Source organism: Myotis nattereri, assembly GCF_964212035.1.
Source record: "Myotis nattereri genome assembly, chromosome: 20".
NCBI classification, from domain to species: domain Eukaryota; kingdom Metazoa; phylum Chordata; class Mammalia; order Chiroptera; family Vespertilionidae; genus Myotis; species Myotis nattereri.
The window spans coordinates 9,864,648-9,883,748 of NC_138096.1; the positions used below are offsets into that span (position 1 = coordinate 9,864,648).

At 45.0% G+C, this 19,101-nt stretch overlaps 1 protein-coding gene across 1 annotated transcript in view; it reads left to right on the forward strand.

The window, feature by feature from the left end:
- The window catches only part of USH2A (usherin), a gene marked incomplete at both ends in the record, with an annotated part of 391,806 nt that overhangs the window by 334,216 nt on the left and 38,489 nt on the right, over positions 1–19,101 (forward strand). Inside the window, 2 exons of the mRNA XM_081114388.1 lie at positions 513–675; positions 5,140–5,494. Coding sequence (XP_080970514.1) covers positions 513–675; positions 5,140–5,494 — 518 coding nt within the window. The remainder of the gene's footprint in view (positions 1–512; positions 676–5,139; positions 5,495–19,101) is intronic.

Genomic DNA, 19,101 nt, shown 5'->3' on the forward strand with positions numbered 1-19,101 from the left:
ATTGGAAAACACATATATAATTACATATTGGTTTTGTGATTAGTCACTATGCTTTAATTATGTTCAATTTGTAACAATGAAAATACATCCTGCGTATCAGATATTTACATGACGATTCATAACAGTAGCAAAATGACAGTTATGAAGTAGCAACGAAAATAATTTTATGGTTGGGGGTCCCCACAACATGAGGAACTGTATTAAAGGGTCGCGGCATTAGGAAGGTTGAGAACCACTGAACTAGAGGAACCTCAATTCAGACGAGCATAAGCTTTCTTGCCTATGCCTCTATAAAGATGTGGTTAATTAATTACTGAATCTTCCAAAAGTGATTCTGTATTTCAATATTCAAATTCTGTAGAGGTTTACAGTACTCATTAAAATTATGTGTAGAAATGTGTATATGAAAGTTCAGATAAAATGATTTTCACGATATCCTTACCCTTCTATATGCATATGTAAATCTTTTCCCTGCTTGGTAAGTTACTAAAGGTCTTGATTTTTTTTCCAAGGAAGCTGTGGAGTGGGCAGTGGGACGTTGGTCAGAACATCAGAAGCAGCTCCAATGGATCTGAGCCCCCCTGTTCTTAGGGCCCTGGGGTCCACTCGCATAGAGGTTACGTGGATGCCACCCAAAAAGCCAAACGGAGTCATCACCCACTACTTTATTCACAGGTAACATCGATCATCATTGTTATGTTTAATTAAGAACGTGTGTCATTCCAGGACTGTAGAATCCGAGACGTTTTCTGTTTCCATAAGGGAAGGGGTGGGAACTGATGATTTGTGCAGCACCTACTGGGGACTAAGCTTGGGACTGGAAACATGGACACATTATCCGAGGGGAAAAGCCTCAGCCAGCATGTGCCAGCTTGGCCTGAGCCGGGTCTGAAAGAGGAGACCTCAGAGCCACATACCCTCCCTCTGATGAAGGGGCAGAGCGTCCATGTAAGACAGGGAAGAGGTGTGCAGGGCAGATATGGCAGACATAGACCATTGGCAGATGAGATCCCCCTTCCAGAAGCAGGGCCTTACAGCAGGCATCAGACCACAGCACGTTCCTTCTCAGATCCTCAGCCCAGGTCAACATCTTTCAGTCTCTCCTTTCAATGGCCTCACACCTTCCCTTGTGTGGGCCAGTGCCCTGGTCACATCATGAAACATGGTTCGAGTCCCTCTGCCCCTTCAGACATTGAAACCCTTTGGTTCAGAGCAATCTTCAGTGACCCGCCGAGGGTTTGTCAGAAAATGATGATGAGGGAAAAAGTATTCCTGCATTTCCGGTTGTACAGGTGGCATTGCCCAAAATGAGCAAGCCACATTGCTTCTCAGCAGAAGTTAATTTGAAGAATCATATTTCTTTTTTCAGTATGTTTTTATTGATTTAAGAGAGGAAGGGAGAGGGAGAGGAAGAGGGAGAGAGAAACATCAAGGATGGGAGAGAATCATGGATCGGCTGCCTCCTGCTGACAACCTTGTGCCCTGAGCGGGAATTGAACCGTGACTTCCTGGTTCCTAGGTTGATGCTCAACCACTGAGCCACGCCGGCCGGGCTGAGGAGTCATAGTTCTGACTCACATGCACACGCACCTGTAAAGGCTTTCACGCTGAGCACCTTTGTGAGGCTCTAAGCTGGCCGTCCTCTCGGAGTGGTTTGCTTTCATCCCCTTAATGCTAATTGCACGAGAGAACCATGTCCTGTTCCGTCCTGAATCCAGGGAAATAAAGTGCCTGCTCTAAGCCGGGACGCGGCTCCAATCTGTCGGTTTTGTAAATAAAGCTCATGATCAGGGCGGCTATTCCACGGCAACTCCCGAGCAGGAAAACGGGGAACGGGATGCGGAAAGCCCCGCTTCGATGAAAAATACTGTAAATTGAATTTGACAGCGTTTGATGGCATTTGATTATTCTCGTCACAGGCAAACAATGATCTAAAGAGTAATATGCAGCGGAATGTGTTACTGCCTCGCCGGCTCAAAAGCAATAAACCTTCCCGCAATGTGACACAATCACTCCACAATCATAATTGTGGCCCGTGTGATGCCTCTGAGTACAGGGGAAGGGCACTGCCTGACACAGATACATTTTGTTTTTTATTTAAAGTGAAATGGAAATGGCGCACCGGGCCGCCAGATACAATCACTATATTCACCTCCACGGGCATGCATCACTCGGCGGTGATCCCGGCCGAAGCCTAAATGTGCTTAGACAACAACAGTATCACATTTTTCTTAGGCAGCTGCGGAGAGAATCAGGAATCCGTAAGGACGGAAATAGAATGTAGACAGCGCGTGCTTTCATCCTGGGACTGCGCGGCGCTCCTTATGTACTTACGGCCACAAGCCTGCAGTATTTCTGGGGAGGTTACGGCTTGCAATTTCTGCTTCATCCTTTGCCGCCTGTCTTCTCGCCCCACCAAAGGAAACCCATTTAGCTCAACCCAAAGTCGGGGTTTGGCCTATGCAGATATTTTCATTAAATTGTAGGAAACCAATTTGCCAATCCCATTTTAAAAACGCGTGTCACTCTGTTCTCTGCAAACTCACCCTCTCAGTTGCCAGAGGGAAGCAGGTGCCGGCAGCTGGGGGAAGAAAGGCCTACTTTTGCATGAATTTCGTGCACCAGGCCTCTCCCCCAATGATTTCTCCTCAGTAATTCCCTTTTTTAAAAAGTATATTTTTATTGATTTTAGAGAGGAAGGGAGAGAGAGATAGAAACATCAATGATGAGAGAGAATCATTGATCGGCTGCCTCCTGCATGCCCCACACTGGGGATCCAGCCCACAACCTGGGCATGTGCCCTGACCAGGAATAAAACCATGACCTCCTGGCTCATAGGTCGACGCTCAGCCACTGCACCACACTGGCAGGGCAGTAATTCCCTTCTATTGTTAGTGATAATCGTCCTATTAAGTATCTGCCCCAATACAGAGATAGGATGTTTATGACTTTAAAAATCAACAGCAGAACAGTAACCTGGTATGGACAAGACTGTAACTGTGGTTGCTTCTGTTTACTAGTAGCTTTCCTGTTAATTTGATACAGTAGTTCCCCTTTATTGAAGGGGTATATATTTCAAGACACACACCCCACCCCCAGTGGATTCCTGAAACCACAGATAGTCACAAGCCCTATATATGATACATTTTTCCCTACATGGGCGTGTACATACATAGTGATGTAAAGTTTAATTGATAAATTTGCTACAGTAAGACAATAACAGCAGTAACTAATCAAGTAGAGCAATTATAACAATACTAGAGGCCTGATGCACAAAATTCGTGCAAAAGTAGGCCTTTCTTCCCCCAGTTGCTGGCACCTGCTTCCCTCTGGCACCTGGGACCCGGGCTTCCCTCACAGCCCTGGCTTCATCGGGAAGGTCGCCGGAAGGATGTCTGGTCTAATTAGCATATTACGCTTTTATTATTATAGATACTGTAATAAAACTTAGTCAATGAGGACTCTCTCAATCTCCCTCTTAAACTATCTTACTGTCCTCACCTTTTTCACTTACAGGAGCGCTTTACGGCTTCTCCTGGTCATATCTGAGTTGGCAGCGTCACTCTTGCACTTTGGCGTCACTGTTAAGTAAAGTTAGGGTGACTCGAACACAAGCACTGTGTTCCCACGACAGTCCATCTGATAGCCTGGAGGCTAAGTGATTGACAGGCTGGAGGGAGCTCTTTAAAGGCTGTTCCAGTAAGACAGCATCGATATGAGTCCCTGTTCAAGTACACAGTGCTCAGTATTAAAACTTACCTTTGTTTTTCCTTTTAGTGTTAAGCAAGATTAAATGAACTCTAGTTGGAAAAGTGTATTATTGAAGTATCTCCCAATGCGTTTAAGCATAGCACAGCCATTTGGCTACTCAGAGAGATCTTAAAATGTGATTTCTCTCCCCATAGAGAGCTCAAGAGGAAACACATCCCGTTAAATGAACAGTTGAAGCCCAAATCTTAACTAGGAATAATTGTGGCCTGTCCAACCTCCTCTGTTCAGAGCTTATCAGACATAAGATATTCTGTTTTTAACACCACAGGTAAAATACCTCACCACAATATGAATTTATTAAGTATTCAGTAGTGATAAGAAATTCTTAACCAGGCTGCATTCTTTCGTTGTATCAGTGAATAAAACTTGAGACTAGCGTAATACTCAATCTCTTACATAGTATAGGTTTTTTAAATTCACACTTTCAGGCCATTTTTTTAAGCATGTCAGTTTTATGACAACCATGGCTACACCTCAGTGTGGGAATTCACAAGAGTTTAATAAAAAATTAATTGAATTGTCCTAGGAAGGTTGAAGCCAGACAAAATGGAAACTGTTATCTCCCCATAGAAGCTCGTATGTTCGCTTGCTGTATTACATTCCTAGCAAACACCCTGGAAAACGATGAGCAGAGACCTGGGCTGGGAGCCCTGTGGTCCATTAGAATGGATCCCTCCCAGTGGCACCCTGGGTACCTGGTATCTGCCTCAAGTACAAAGGCCAGGCCCTGCAAACCTACACAGATTTAACCCATTGGAATTAATCATGAATTATAATTAATCCTTAATTATAAACAGAAGCAGTGTCCATAATGTCTATATTTTGGGGGGACACCCTGTATTTGCATGTGTAATTTAAAAAAAAAATGTCTGGAAGTTAATACAAGAAAATGTGATTATGGGTAATGGTTCACCTTTTAAGATTAACCAAATATATTTATACTAGAGGCCTGGTGCATGAAATTTATGCACAGGGTCCTGAGGCCTGGCTGGTGATCAGGGCTGATCAGGGCCTTCCTTCACCTGGCTGCCAGCTGCCAGCTGGGGCCTTCCTTCATTCCACGCCACCCCCTGGTGGTCAGCGCACCTCATAGTGAGCGGTCCAACCCCTGTTTGGTCGAACTCCCAAGGGGACAGTTTGCATATTAGCCTGTTATTATATAGGATCTTTAAACCATGTTTTGAAAATGGCATTTGATCAGGCCTCCAGTGAACTCTTCCATCTGGTCTCCTTCCGTCATGACACGAGGAAGAGACCGTTGAAAAGTTGAGTTGATACCAAAATCTCCTACAAAGCCATGTCCTACTCTGTCTGCCCACCTGGCTTTGAAGTGTGCAGCTGTCCCTGACCGCCTGGGTTCCCTTTCAGACGTCCTGCTGGCTCTGACGAGGAGGCCCTGGTGTTTGTCTGGTCAGAAGGAGCCTTCGGATTTACCGATGCTGCGGGCACCCTGAGGCCGTTCACAGTCTACGAATACCAGGTCAGAGCCCAGAACTCCGGGGGCTCTGTGGAGAGTCTGTGGACCTCGGCACGGACACTGGAGGCCCCACCCCAAGACCTGCCGGCGCCCTGGGCTCAGGCCACTGGTGCTCACTCGGTGCTGCTGAACTGGACGGAGCCAGGCTCTCCCAATGGCATCATCTCCCAGTACCACGTGGTCTACCAGGAGAGGCCGGAGGACCCCACGTTCAGCATCTCCCCCGTGCGTGCTTTCACAGTAGCGGTGAGTACTGAGAACGATAATAGATACCTAGGTTATCGGGTTAATATGCTGAGATTCTTTGTTTATATCTGACTTGTCATTTTTTTCACTTGGGGGTTAAATATATGAAAATCTTCCACATGTTAAAAGAAGCAATGTGGTCATGGGAATAATATACTGAACTGAAAATAAGTGATACTGGCAACTAGTTTGCTGACCATGATTAACTCAAGCAAATACTTCCCTGATTTCCAAATCCACTAAATGTAAGTATTAAAGTTGTTTCTGTATATCTCGTGGGGATGAGGCTGAGATAAAATTAGATAGAAATTTAATTTTGTTTTCTTAAAGATCCAATTGTACCACATATCTATACCTCTATAGGTACATTGATATAGATAGATATAGGGATTATATGAATGGAACAGTATCACCCAGAATAGATAGATGTAGAGTTGGATATCTTTGGATAGATACGGATATGTGATATGATTGGTTCTTTGAGGAAGAAGAAAATTAAACTTCTAGGTACATCTACCTAGATGTGTAAATGTAGATATGGCTATCCCAGGCACTGTAGCTTAGCGGTGATTTTCTGGGTTGGCCCACTTCTGGGCCATAACACAATTCAGCTCACCAGCTATCTCTTGGGGCTCCCTTTATGCCTGGCTTAGCCTCAGCTCCTATAGGAGATACAGAAACAGGACGGTCCTTGTCAGGGAGCTTTCCAAGAGCATGTGTTCAGCCTTTGTTAAAGGTGTCTAAAGAAGGGGATTCTGCCAGTCCCTCCCCGTCCGAGAAGCCTGCTCCTCTTATCCCAGACAAATTCCTCTCCCCCGTAATGCAAGCCCACATCAACAGCATGCCTTTTCTGTACACGGGCAACGGGTCTTTAGGGTCAGGGACAGATTATTGACGATTCAATCCAATTTGGCAAATAGTCATTGAGCACTATAGCCAATATGCCAATATTCAATTCTACAGTCAACTCTGTGAAGTCAACCATGAGACTGGGTCCTTCCTTGGGCACAGCAGACCCTGGGAAGACAATGAATAATCCAGGCGGAGGTACAGATTCTTCCTGCTGGGCATTTTGAGTCTTTACGCTTCTTTGCTTCTGAGTTTCTGCTGCTCGTGTTTTGATGATTCCCTTTTAAATCTTTCTCTGAGTGCCTTCCTGGCTTGGCTTGCTAACTTTTTTAACTAGGTAAACATCTTCCCTGTCTGCTTCCATTTCTGTGCCCGCCCTAGGAAATTTTTCAAGTCCTTGTCTCATAGACGGTTTTGGCTGAAATTGTCCAAAGAAAGGAACTCTATTTTTGATTGGTGAGACACAGACTCAGTCCTCACAACTGCAGAATTACAATTCAGTCCGCAGACTTACAAGAGGAATCGCTAATTCCCCTTCCTTAGTCTCTTGCTTATTGGGGTCTCATCTCTGCTCGAGGTGCCATCAGTACGTTGCTGGTAGTGCCGTGCCATCACCAGCTTGTCCCAAAGTCCCCCCAGAGCTGTTTACAGACAGGTGGACGTTGCTGGGAGAGCCACATAAGACAGATGCGGTGGATGCATGAGTCCTCCGATGGTGGCAGTGGATGGAGAACTGGCAGTGGGGGTCCTCCACGGGGGTGGAGAGCATATGTGCTGGCAGGAGCAGGAGCAGCAGCAGCAGCAGCCGAGGCAGCAGGAGAGGAGAGATGGAAAGAGTGTGGGTTTGAATGTATCACCAGCTTCTCTCCCAACCTCCCAAAGTTTCATCTCCTTTTGGGCCTACGTAGGTCCTTCTAAGGGGAAAAGAGAGAGCTCTAGATTATTAGGGTCTCTTTGAACCAATGCCCATCACCACCGAAAACAAGCTTTAGGCAGAAGTCCTCAAACTCCCTTCCCAGTTGCTCAGTGATGAATTGTGCGGTGTCAGGAGAGAGGCTGCACGTAGCCTCGCTTGGCATGCGAGCTTTCCGTGGTGGTGTGTGCAGGGAACACGCCTGGCGAGGCTGGCCACCCTGCTGCCACCATTCCAATTGGTTTGCTTTTTCTTCCTGGCTCCCGCCATTATACTGGCAGAAATAACTTGGGATTTAAAGGCGAAGGTGGTTTACCTGTCAGTCTGTGCTCTAAATGTATCCCCGCCAACCTCCTTCCTCCCCAGGGTTGTAAAACATCAAGACCAGATCATACATTCGCCCAGTATCCAGAAGGATAGATGGTCCTTCGCCCTGTGCGTAGAATCAAGCATGCAGAGCTGAGGAGTAAGCGAGTCAGATGGGTCACCAAGAGTTGGCTTAGAATCTGGAAATAAAAACCAGAAATACAAACTCTAGTCGCTAGATTCTAGTTGCCAGACTCCCTTGCCCAATGTCATGGAGGAGGTATTCAAAATTTCCTCGTGTGGTCGTCTCAAATTCACCATTCACTAGATGTGTTGTGGGGGAAATGAGATACTTCGTAATTGCCATATTATGGATAGTTTGTGAGTAAATTTATTGGTTTATTTTTAATTTCATTTTTGTTTTGGTTTAGTATAAAGTATTATTGGTCTTTACACATGATCTTAAATTAGCTCTTAAAATATGGTGGTTCTTGGCCTTTTCTCTCCAAATCCACTTATAAGACAGAAAAAAATGTTCTGGGCGGTCTGTCTATCTAGAAAAACCATCTTTCCAAAATAAAGAAAATGTGGTAATAAAAATAATTTCCATATATTTCTGTATCAGTTCTATAAGCTGAGATTTTTACATTTTATAATATGAGATAACTGTGTCACCCATTCTTTTATATAAAAGATACAAAATATGGGTGGGTGAAGGTCACACAAAACCATGAATATTGGCTGGCACAACCCTTTTTTATTGTAATGATGTATTTGGCTTGACGTTAACTTTTCACTTATTAGATTTATATTATCTTTAACCTTTTTTTTCTAATAATACCCTATCGATCACTAATAAATATTGGGGATCCACTTTTAACTCAATATCATTGGGGGCTGCGAAAAATAGATCCATGTAAGTCTTCTTAAATGTCATGGAACTACTCCTTTAAAAGAGGTTTCTTTTTCTCCAGCCACTGAATTCCAACAGGTCATCAGCCTCTCTCGCTCACTCATCAATAGTCTCCAGGGCAGGTCCTCCAGTCACTGTTAGTGACAGCAACCAGCCGGATTTCAGTAATCAGGACTCATTGCCAGTGTTTAAAATAAAATCCAGTCTAAATCCAGTCTAAGACCTGACTGGTGTTAAGGGGTCTACAGTGGAGAAGAGAGGGCGTGTTCATTTTTCTTCCTCCTCTTCTCATGTTGAAGTCCCCAGGATCTTGGCAGAAAAGACAGAATTAGACATAAAAGGAGCAGAGCCACGTTCATTAATATTGTTCTCACCCATCCGTCACTGCTGCCTGTGGGGCAGGTGCCTCCTGGGGTTTTCTCTGTGGGTCATGTAGAAGTCTCCCATGGGAAAGCCCACGCTTCCCAGTCCCTGAAGCAGGCAGTACACTCTCTGGCTAACTCCTCGCACCCTGATCCCTACTGCCCCAGAGATCCGCCCCACAACCTCCTGTACTTCCGGGCACCACTCTCCAGAGCAGTCAGCCCATATCCGGCTCGGTCACATTGACAAGACTTGTTCCTTTCTTGGCATCCACTAGAACCGGGGCCAACTTGTTCCGTCCAATAAGGAAAGCGCAGCTTGTCCAACAGAAACTTCTCTGCTCGACCTGCCACACTGGGTAAGACTCGCCACTTCAGAACTTATTAGACAGAATCTGAGATCAGCTTCTCTGTTAGGCCAGATCCCCAAATCTTGGGATCACATAAGAATCTCAGCCCAGCTAGTGTGGCTTAGTTGTTGAGTATCAACCCATGAACCAGGAGGTCCCTGGTTCTATACCCAGTTGGGGCACATGCCCAGGGGTTGCGGGCTCAATCCCCATTTGGGAGTGTGCAGGAGGCAGCCAATCAATAATTATCTCTCATCATTGATGTTTCTATCTCTCTAGCCCAGCCATGGTCAAACTACGGCCCGCGGGCCGGATTCAGCCCGTTTGAAATGAATAAAACTAAAAAAAAAAAGACCGTGCCCTTTTATGTAATGATGTTTACTTTAAACTTATATTAGTTCACACAAACACTCCATCCATGCTTTTGTTCTGGCCCTCTGGTCCAGTTTAAGAACCCATTGTGGCCCTCGAGTCAAAAAGTTTGCCCACCCGTGGCTAGCAGCTTCGGCAGAGATGTGCATCGTCTAGAATTTCTCTCTGCTGCTCTCATCACTCCCTGGTGCATCCTGTCCCATCACTCCATGTCCCCGTCATCTGTCATCTTCCTGGTTGCTCAGGCCAGGCCATCCTAAAGTCCTCCCCTTCCTTCCTTCCCAGTCCAACCCTCACTGCACCCTAGTGAGTCTACTTCTAAAGCAATGGTTCTCAACCTGTGGGTCGCGACCCCTTTGGCGGACGAACGACCCTTTCACAGGAGTCGCCTAAGACCATCCTGCATATCAGATATTGACATGACAATTCATAACAGTAGCAACATTACAGTTATGAAGTAGCAACGAAAATAATTTTATGGTTGGGTCACAACATGAGGAACTGTATGTAAAGGGCCAGAAGGTTGAGAACCACTGTTCTAAAGGATCTGGAACCCTTCTGCTGGCCAGCCACCTTGGAATCTTCTCACACATTGTTTCCTCCTCCTGCTCCAGTGATCATGACCTTACACTTCAAACGTCTTCCTTCTTAATGGTCTAGCCCAGTGGTCGGCAAACTCATTAGTCAACAGAGCCAAATATCAACAGTACTTCTTCAAAATAGACTCGCCCAGGCCGAAAACCAACTTCTGCGCATGGGCCACGAAGTTTCAATCCCACTGTACATACACCCGCACATGGTATTTTGTGGAAGAGCCACACTCAAGGGACCAAAAAGCCGCATGTGGCTTGTGAGCCACACTTTGCCAACCACGGGTCTAGCCTGAACTAAGATGCTACTAGCACTTACCTCCCAAGGCTGTTGCGAGGGCTAAGTAAGTGAATACGTATGCAAAGGACTAGAAACTCAGCAGCAATATAAACAGGCAGTGCAGTTTAAGGCAGTTTAAGGAGTTTTACTATTTGGATTAACAGAACCTGGAAGAAATGAGCAAATGTAGTAACACCTTAGTTTGTGCAAGGCAACTGCATCTACTCATTGGGTCAGCAATGAAACACCGTGAGTTTTATATATTTTAAGCTTTCCTCACCTCGCGCCAAAATCCGGATGCTTGCTTATGTAAATGCTTTCGGATACCAGACTGTTAATTTCCAGGTAATTTCTCAAGTCCTGGTTTGGGTTCTATTCCTTAATGGCCTGGGGCAAGACTGTGCTTTGCATCTCCCTGGTGTTTAGTGCTGCCCATCCCCCCTGCTACCTGATGCCTGCCCCTCTGGGAACCTGCCCAGGCCCTTTCCACTCACACTAGCTATGTTCCCCGGCCAGGGCACTCACAAGACCTTGCCCACTGCCCGAGGTCTGGGATCATATCAGCACAACTTGTGGTCTTTTCTCTTTCTCTCTCTCTCTCTCCCCCCCCCCCCCCATATTGAACAAATTCTGCCAAGTTGGCACCTCCCTATTTCACCTCTTGGTGGGGCAACTGCCCTCTAACTCAGGTATGCTGTTATTTTCTGGCCTTTGACTGGGTTATAAGGAAACCCTTGAAGAACCCCCCAAGTCCCCCCAGTCTTATTGAAACTATACATGAAAGTCGAACGAACTAATGCGTACACTAACAGGCCCAGGCCAAGAGTTCAGAATAGACGCCATTTAGCAACGACAGCAAGCTGCAAAAGGCAGCGAAGAGCGGGAGTTAATTGAACTACGGTGCCCTTGTCGCAGGTGCAAAGGAGCCCCTACCTGAGACAGGGTGGCTGCCCCCAAAGTGCCCTGTTGCAGCCAGGAGATCACCTCCTGGGCTCCGCAAGGGCTTCTGGGTGAGGGAGAACCAGACACAGATGACCAATTCCTTTATGGTTCACGGCCGATCAAAGTGAAACTCAGCATCTGTTCGGGACAAGTGACCACTGTAACGGCTGTAATATAACCTGCTAAATAGAGAGGGAATTGCATTAGAGCAAGAGGTGAGCCGTGATTATCGGCAGGTGAGTGCTTTATTGAAGTTGAAAGACCATTAACATTGATAGAGTAATTATTTCAACTTGAAAGTAATTACCTTGATGGGTGATAACTTCTCCAGTGTTCCCGGGTTTGATTGGGCCAAACAATCGCGAGCTCCTGAAGCCTAGAAAAATATTACAACAATACCGTGGTTCTCAAATTACGGAGACCGCTGCTGGAATATTTTAATTACGCCGAACAGCGAGAAGATGTTGCCTTAACACCAGCTAGTGACCTCTCATGTAGAGAGAGACGTTGGCTTTTTAATCCAAATGCAGTGACCCACACCCAACACCTGCAAATGTATATGAGACGGGTTTGCAAATGAATTTTTTTTATCTCAATGTGATTTTTAAGGGGAAACACCTTGTTTGTGCTGTAGCTGGGCGTTGCTAAGCTCAAACTGTAGGCATTGTCGGTTATATCTCTGGACTGGGAGTCCCGGAATAGCAACTACCTTTTTTTTTATCTTTATTGTTGAAAGTATTACGTAGGTCCTCCTTTTTCCTCCCCATTAAACTCTCCCAGCCTGTTCCCATCCCCTCCCCCCTCACCACCCCATTGTCTGTGTCCGCAGGTTATGCATATGTGCATACAAGTTCCTTGGTTGATTTCTTCCCACCCACCCTCCCCTGTCTTCCCTATGAGGTTCCACAGTCTGCTTCTGTGTCTTTGTGTCTATTTTTGTTCATCTATTTATCTGGTTCCTTAAACTCCATATACTAGTATGAGTAAGATCATGTGCTGTCTTTGTCACAGCAGAGAATTTCAATTTGTAAAAATTAAATATTTCGGGGGGTAAGAGATCAACCAAAGGACTTGTATGCATGCATATAAGCATAACCAATGGACACAAGACACTGGGGGGTAGGGGAGGCTAGGGGAAGGTCAAGGGGAGAAAAAAAAAGGAGACATATATAATACTCTTTCTAATACTTTAAGCAGTAAAACAAAATTTTTAAAAAATGAGAGGGAACTGGTTAAATAAATTATGGTGCACCAACAGAATGCAAAGCCACAAAAAGGAAATGGAGAAAAAAAATTAAATATTTCAGTGATGACATTGAAAAACATTGACGATTCCAGATGCCGTGTACTGTGGATCCCAAATCTCAGATTCTATTCAGTCATGCAGTCCGCTCGTGGAAACAGCTTTCTTGCTTCATGTTACACAGCTTCCCCTGCAAGCGCACCACGGTCACGTGTCTCCCGTGTGTCCATAGTGGACCGCAGCAAACAGAATCGAAGCTGAAAACCAGGGCCACTGCTTCTCTGGCAGCCACGCAGACGTGAACATTGCGCGTCATTTGCTATTGAGGACCCAGACACGTAAAAGCTGATGTGGTGATGGAGACCAAGAAATACGGTGGGACCCGTCCATTAATCAAGGTCACATAACTCTCTTTTGAGAAGCCATTGTGCCCAGAAGCTACAAGAGATGAAAAGAAGGAAGAAGAAAATTAAGGCCTCTCTGGGCCTGGTGGCGCCCTTAGAGCAAATAAGGAGAGAGACAAATGACAGTGTAATAAGCAGTTACTTAGTCATGCATAGGCATCGATTGTACTCATTAATACTTAAAGGAACCTAAGAGGACCTTAACTCATGCCCCCGATTCCAAGCCCAGCTGTTCCCCCCGCCTCCCGCCGCCCCCACCGATCCACAAACCAGGGATGGAGCGAGCATGGTTCATGATTCTCAGTCCTGCTGTTGCGAAGATGAATGTGACCTCATCCTGCAGCTCCTGGATGGTTCCTAAGACCTTCCTGTCCTCCTGGCAGCGTTTGAGCTGATGATCGGCCAGGGCATGACTAGCTTTGTGGCCGGGCCTCCCAGGAGACGTGTTGTTGTTTTCCTAATCAGACTCGCACTCCCTTAAGGACAGGAGTTCCCACCTGCGGTCCCAGAGCCCGGAAGGAACGTTTTAGCAAACGGGTCATGGGTTTCCTCCATCCCCCATCTCTTGCTCTGAACTCTTCTCCATGGGTCATGTCACAGCGCCTCTCCTTCAGGAGGAAGAGGAGGGGAGGGGAGGAATCCGGGCCAAGCCCAGGCAGATTTGCTCACTGAGAAGCAAAATGGCTGGTTCGCATTTGGTAGAACAGTCAAGATTTGAGATGAAACCATTGGGAAGGTGATAAGACGTTATGATTTGAAGTGCACATCCTTCCATTAAAAGCCAGCCAAGGAGTTAAGGAATTCCACCAGTCGGACATCACATCGGGGTTCTTAGCCCAGGAGGCTCTCGGGGGTCATACGTGGTTGGGCTAAAGCTTGTATTAAGGATCCCCGCAGGTATTCTGAATTTAAAATAAGCGTAATAACTCATTCTTAAACATTTTACTACTAGATGCTACTTGGATTATTAAATATTCACGTTACAGAATCAGAGAGTTTTAATCCATTCCGAAAAAGTTTCATTGTCTACCTCTGAAAGATAGTGGCCATGTCTAGATAGTAAAATCACAGGGTATTTCCAACGGAGGTAAATGCTACTTTTTGACAAGACACAAGTAATGAATTTCATCACACAAGTTCCCATTGGGTGATCATGATCCCGAGTTTTATTTTTGCCCCGGCAATTACTAATGTCATGGCTGGATACCCGGGCCCATTAGCGGCTGCTTCCGTGTTGTGTGTGTGTGTGTGTGTGTTTAGGATGGTTATTGATCTCTTGCTGAGCTGAGATTCGGGTTTCCTGCCAGATCGCTTGATTAATGGGTTGGTTTCTATAAGTGGACTGAATGGGGATAGGAAGCACGGGCAGCCTGCTCTGCCAACCCCAAACCCGTCAAGACTCATCGCTCGTTATGAAACAGTTATCAAGGATACATGAAAAATTAATTGGGCTCAGTTTGATTCTGAAAAGAATCGGCTTTCTACTTGGCGGCCCCCCCCCTCCCCATTCATTCCAGATGTTGTGCGCCATCCCCCGGAGGAACTGCAGAGGGAGATGTATTAATACATTGTATTGATTAGATCAAGACCCCTGACAGTTATTTGTAGAGAGACCATCTGGCCGCTGTTCCAATTCCTTCACCAAAAACAGGACGCGACACGTTATTAATCTCCACTCTCTAAGTATAGGCAGTTGCCTTTTCTGCTAAACTGCATTTTCCCATTCCGTGGGAGACGGAGGCAGACCTGAAGGGTGCAGAAATTAAGGTTATTACACAAATGGAGCCATATGGTCCAAATATTTCAGCAAGAAAATTGCCAGGCAATAAAAATTGCTCCTGCCTTCCTAATGGTGTAAATTACACTTTAACCATGGCTCTAATGATGTCCTTCTGCCGCGCTTAACTACTGTTACATGAAGGACATTGTTTTAAAAATATAAAAAAAAAACACACAAGTCAATGCCAGCAGCGTGTTTTACAATCTGTTAGTGTGTCATTAAGAACCCTGTCAGAATTACATAAACATCATGGCAGGCAACTGGCATACAAAGGAACGCATACGAACTAGAAACCGCCTTGAAAACTCCTCTTTCTTAGCTCTGTTGTGTCAAGAACACAGTCCCCTCTCCTCTGCAGGGTTCTCAGGGAGAAGCTCTATCCGGGTCTCGATTGTAATTCTCTTGTCCTAGGAATGGGCCCAGGTGCACATCTTGTCCCAGGTGGGGGACAGCTAACCAGTTCTAGGCCAGATGATAGAAGTTGACCTTTTTAAGTGTTTCTATTCTTGGGGAGAAGGGATGCCGTACTCCATGGTCTCCCTTAAGAATGACTAGTAAGTATTAAGATGATAGTTACCACTCTGTTCCTGAAGAAACCAATCCTGCTATTTGGGGACCGATATTAAAAGGTGGATTACTCCAAACAATCTTCAACTTTTGAGCATAACACTAAAGATGGTTGCTTTTTGAGGAAGTTGGTAATTTTTCATGTTTTTGCACCTATTAGACCAAAACATGATATTTTTCAAAAAAAATATCTGTATAGGTTATCAGACCATGATGTTTACTCTCTAAAACTGCATGATCCTGCCAACCTTCTGGCCTTCCAAGGTGTTCCAGAGGTGACGCTGCCCGGGGCCCCCTCACCAGCATCCAGAAATGGAGCGCTGACCCCAACCAAAGGGGTGATGCCCCAGAGCCACTTAGAGAACTAGGGGGGATGTGCCATCCGCCCCTCTCCTGACATCACCTATGACTTCCCTCTACACCAGATCTCTGTGGTCATCTTCTCTTACCTAACCCTGGGTAATACTCGGTTTACAAGAAACTTTATACCTAAAACCAGCTTTCTCAATAGTGCGGTGGCCCTGCCGGCATGGCTCCATGCTTGAGAGTCAACCTATGAACCAGGAGATCATGGTTCAATCCCCGGTCCGGGCACATGCCTGGGTTGTGGGCTCCATCCCCAGTGTGGGGCATGCAGGAGGCAGCCAATCAATGATTCTCTCTCATCATTGATGTTTCTATCTCTCTCTTCCTCTCCCTTTCTTTCTGAAATCAATATATATATATATATTTTAAAATAGTGTGATATACATTAAACCATGACTGATGGTCTTCCTTCATGACCTGCCATGTTCTAGAAATACAGTAATTAGCACATTTAGATTGAGAAGAGGTGGGACCACAGGAAACCCCATCTGCGTGTCCTTTCTGCCCAGAAGTACCTGGTCCTCATACCGCACGCCTCGGCATCTTTTCCTTAACGGAGCGATAATTATTTATTAGTGGGGTGTGTGCCTCTTCTACCCAGAAATTAAAGTTGTTAGGGGCACCGTGCATCCAGGTCCCCGCGGGCGGATGATCACATCTGTTAGAAATAAATCACTTTAAAAAAATTATATGAGTCTCACAGAAGGTCAAGCCATGGAAGGAGGGGAGGGAGGGGCGCATACGGCAAGGAAGCGCGGTTTCAGATCCCGTGAAAGAGAGTGTGGTCAGTGTGTTGTCAGCACGTCCCAGTGACATTCAGACATCAGCTCAGTGTTTCCCCTCTTTGAACCCCAGGTGGCCAATTAGCAATGTCGGCTATTTTTTCATTACAAAATAGGCAGGATAAATTGAATGGTTAGATTAGCTAATAAGAATTTTTAGCAGGGAGCAGAATAAAAAATGCTGCATGTAGAGAGACCAAGGAAAAAAAAAAAAGATCTTTGGGGAATTCTAGAAACGGTCTGGAGGAATCTTCCTCTTAGATGTATCTGCAGTTTCAACCGGAAGTAAGGACATTATTTCATTGGGAAGATTTAGGGAGATTTTCTTCGACAGGGTTTCTTCCTGAAGCATTTTCTCTCTAATTCTCTCATTTGTGTTTCCTTAGAGTTTCTTTCCTTCCTAAGGTGGAAAGACAGTTTAAGTAACTTTCGGCAATCGGTAGTTCCATTAGGATGTGTCTGTGCCTCTTATTACAAGAAGCAATGTCATTTGTCACCTCTCTCGTCATCAAGGCACAACCCAGCAAAGGGGAAGGCTGTGAACTTACCTGAGTCTTGTAAGTGCTCATTTTTCAAATGTGAGTGAACTGAAAAAAAGATTATATAATGGCCTGTCTATACAATTAAAATTCCGTGAAAATATGTGTAGTACACAGATTAACTTGAGCATTTATTTGCGTTTTGTGGCCAAAGATTATATGCTTCTATCAATGTGACATTTATTCTGATAAGTCATGGCTTTTTTTCTGTCATTGGAATATGTCCCTCATAAGAACAGCTAGAAGACAGCGAGGGTTTGAGGGTTTTTTAATGGATGTAGTGTTGACTCATTTGCGTGACTGGAGGATCTGTAGACGCTGTTGGAGGCTTTCAGAAATAACAGATTCTGAACTCTCACCTTGAAAGGTCCAAAGAGATAGTGTTGATTCTCTTGGTTTTCTAATTATCAATAACTAGTAATTCTCGTTAGTCAGGGTCTGCCTCCGGTAGCATCTAAAATAAATGACTCAACTGGGTACACCTTTGAACACCAAAGATGTCCTTTTAAAAATCAATGTTTGTTTCAGTAGTGACCATTTCTGAAGGAAATGGCTTCAGTCACAGTGGGTATGGTCTGAGAATTTTCACTTTTGAGCCCTTAAGCTAAGGGCTCCATTCAGAAAGGTCTGACCCCAGTCTTTCCATGAGGAGAGCGCCCTCTGCTGGATCTGTGTATCTACCACATGTCTGCTTAGTCCCAGAAGCCCTCTGGGCACTGTCCCAGCCAGTGAGCAGTGAGGATGAACCTCAGCCAAAGTTTCTGGAAAATCCTTGCCTCTTCCCGGGCTGGGCTGATTGCAAGTGTGGAGGCGGCCATCGCTCACTGCAGTTTTCTTTTTACTGCTGGATTATTGCACCCTGCTGGGGGATACATCTGAGCGTGTCAGTGTCCTGCTTTGAAAATGCCCAGATGGTGGCTACGTGCTCGGGTTGGAATGGGGCCGCCCTCATCTTTCATGCTCCAGAGTCTGCCTAGTTATCAGAGAGACATGAGACAAGGAAAATCCTCCCATTTTTCAGCCCCTCTTCATCTGTTTGCAGTCACCCACAGTGAATGATGCACTTGCACGATTGTTAAGAAGACAGTCACCATGATAACTGAGCGTCACTCCCCAGACTGGGGAGGCCTTGCGCCCGCAACTCCCGCGCGCTCCCCTCCCAGCACAGGATCTTCTCGCAGTAACTGATCACTTGAATCTTGGGAGTAACAGGGGACAAGAGGCCGTGTAAATGTTTTACACCTTGCCAGCGCCACTTCCATTTGCATTGGTCTTCTTCATTCTAAGATTTTCAGGTTAATCGAGAATTGAAATCAAATCATTCAACCTGAGAAATAGCAAAAAAGAACTACTAAACACATGTAGCAGTGTGACTGGTTAAAATAGCCCATGTGCATAACGGGTTTCGTATGGTTTTGTGACATGCACATCTTATAGGGCTTTTGTCTCCAACTGTGTTCTTCATTGTCACCCAGGCTATGACCATCGGTGTCATTTTTATCAATAATAGCCATCACCCCTCACTGGGAAATTAGTAAGGGGATGAAATTTATTTTTCACAAATTATCTTTAAGCATTGATTTCCCACCAAGTATTACTGGACTTCGTCCATCACAAGGCAATGACCCCAGTGAATTACTTTTTTATTTTGGAACTTCATTCATAACAAAATAGTGATGGGATTTTTTTAATTTATTTTTCAGAGCTTTGCTCTGTTTTCCTTCTTAATAATTGCTTTGCTGAAGGAAGAATGTGAATATAGGCTGGTTGTCTCCAAACATTTTAGAATGTGCACCTCTATAAGTAAGAACTTCTGGAGCATACCACCCCACGATATGCATATTTATAAATTATAAAATATATACTGGTGAAAAAATTATTTATACTAAAAGAAGAGTAATTTAACAAGGAGTAGATATGGATAAATCATAAATAGAATATTTGATCAATCATGAGCTACTATTATTAACTAGTATCTCAAGGCATAGTACAATCTTTAATAAAAGATTCATCATTAATAATATTAGGTGCTAGTCTGTTCTCCAAATG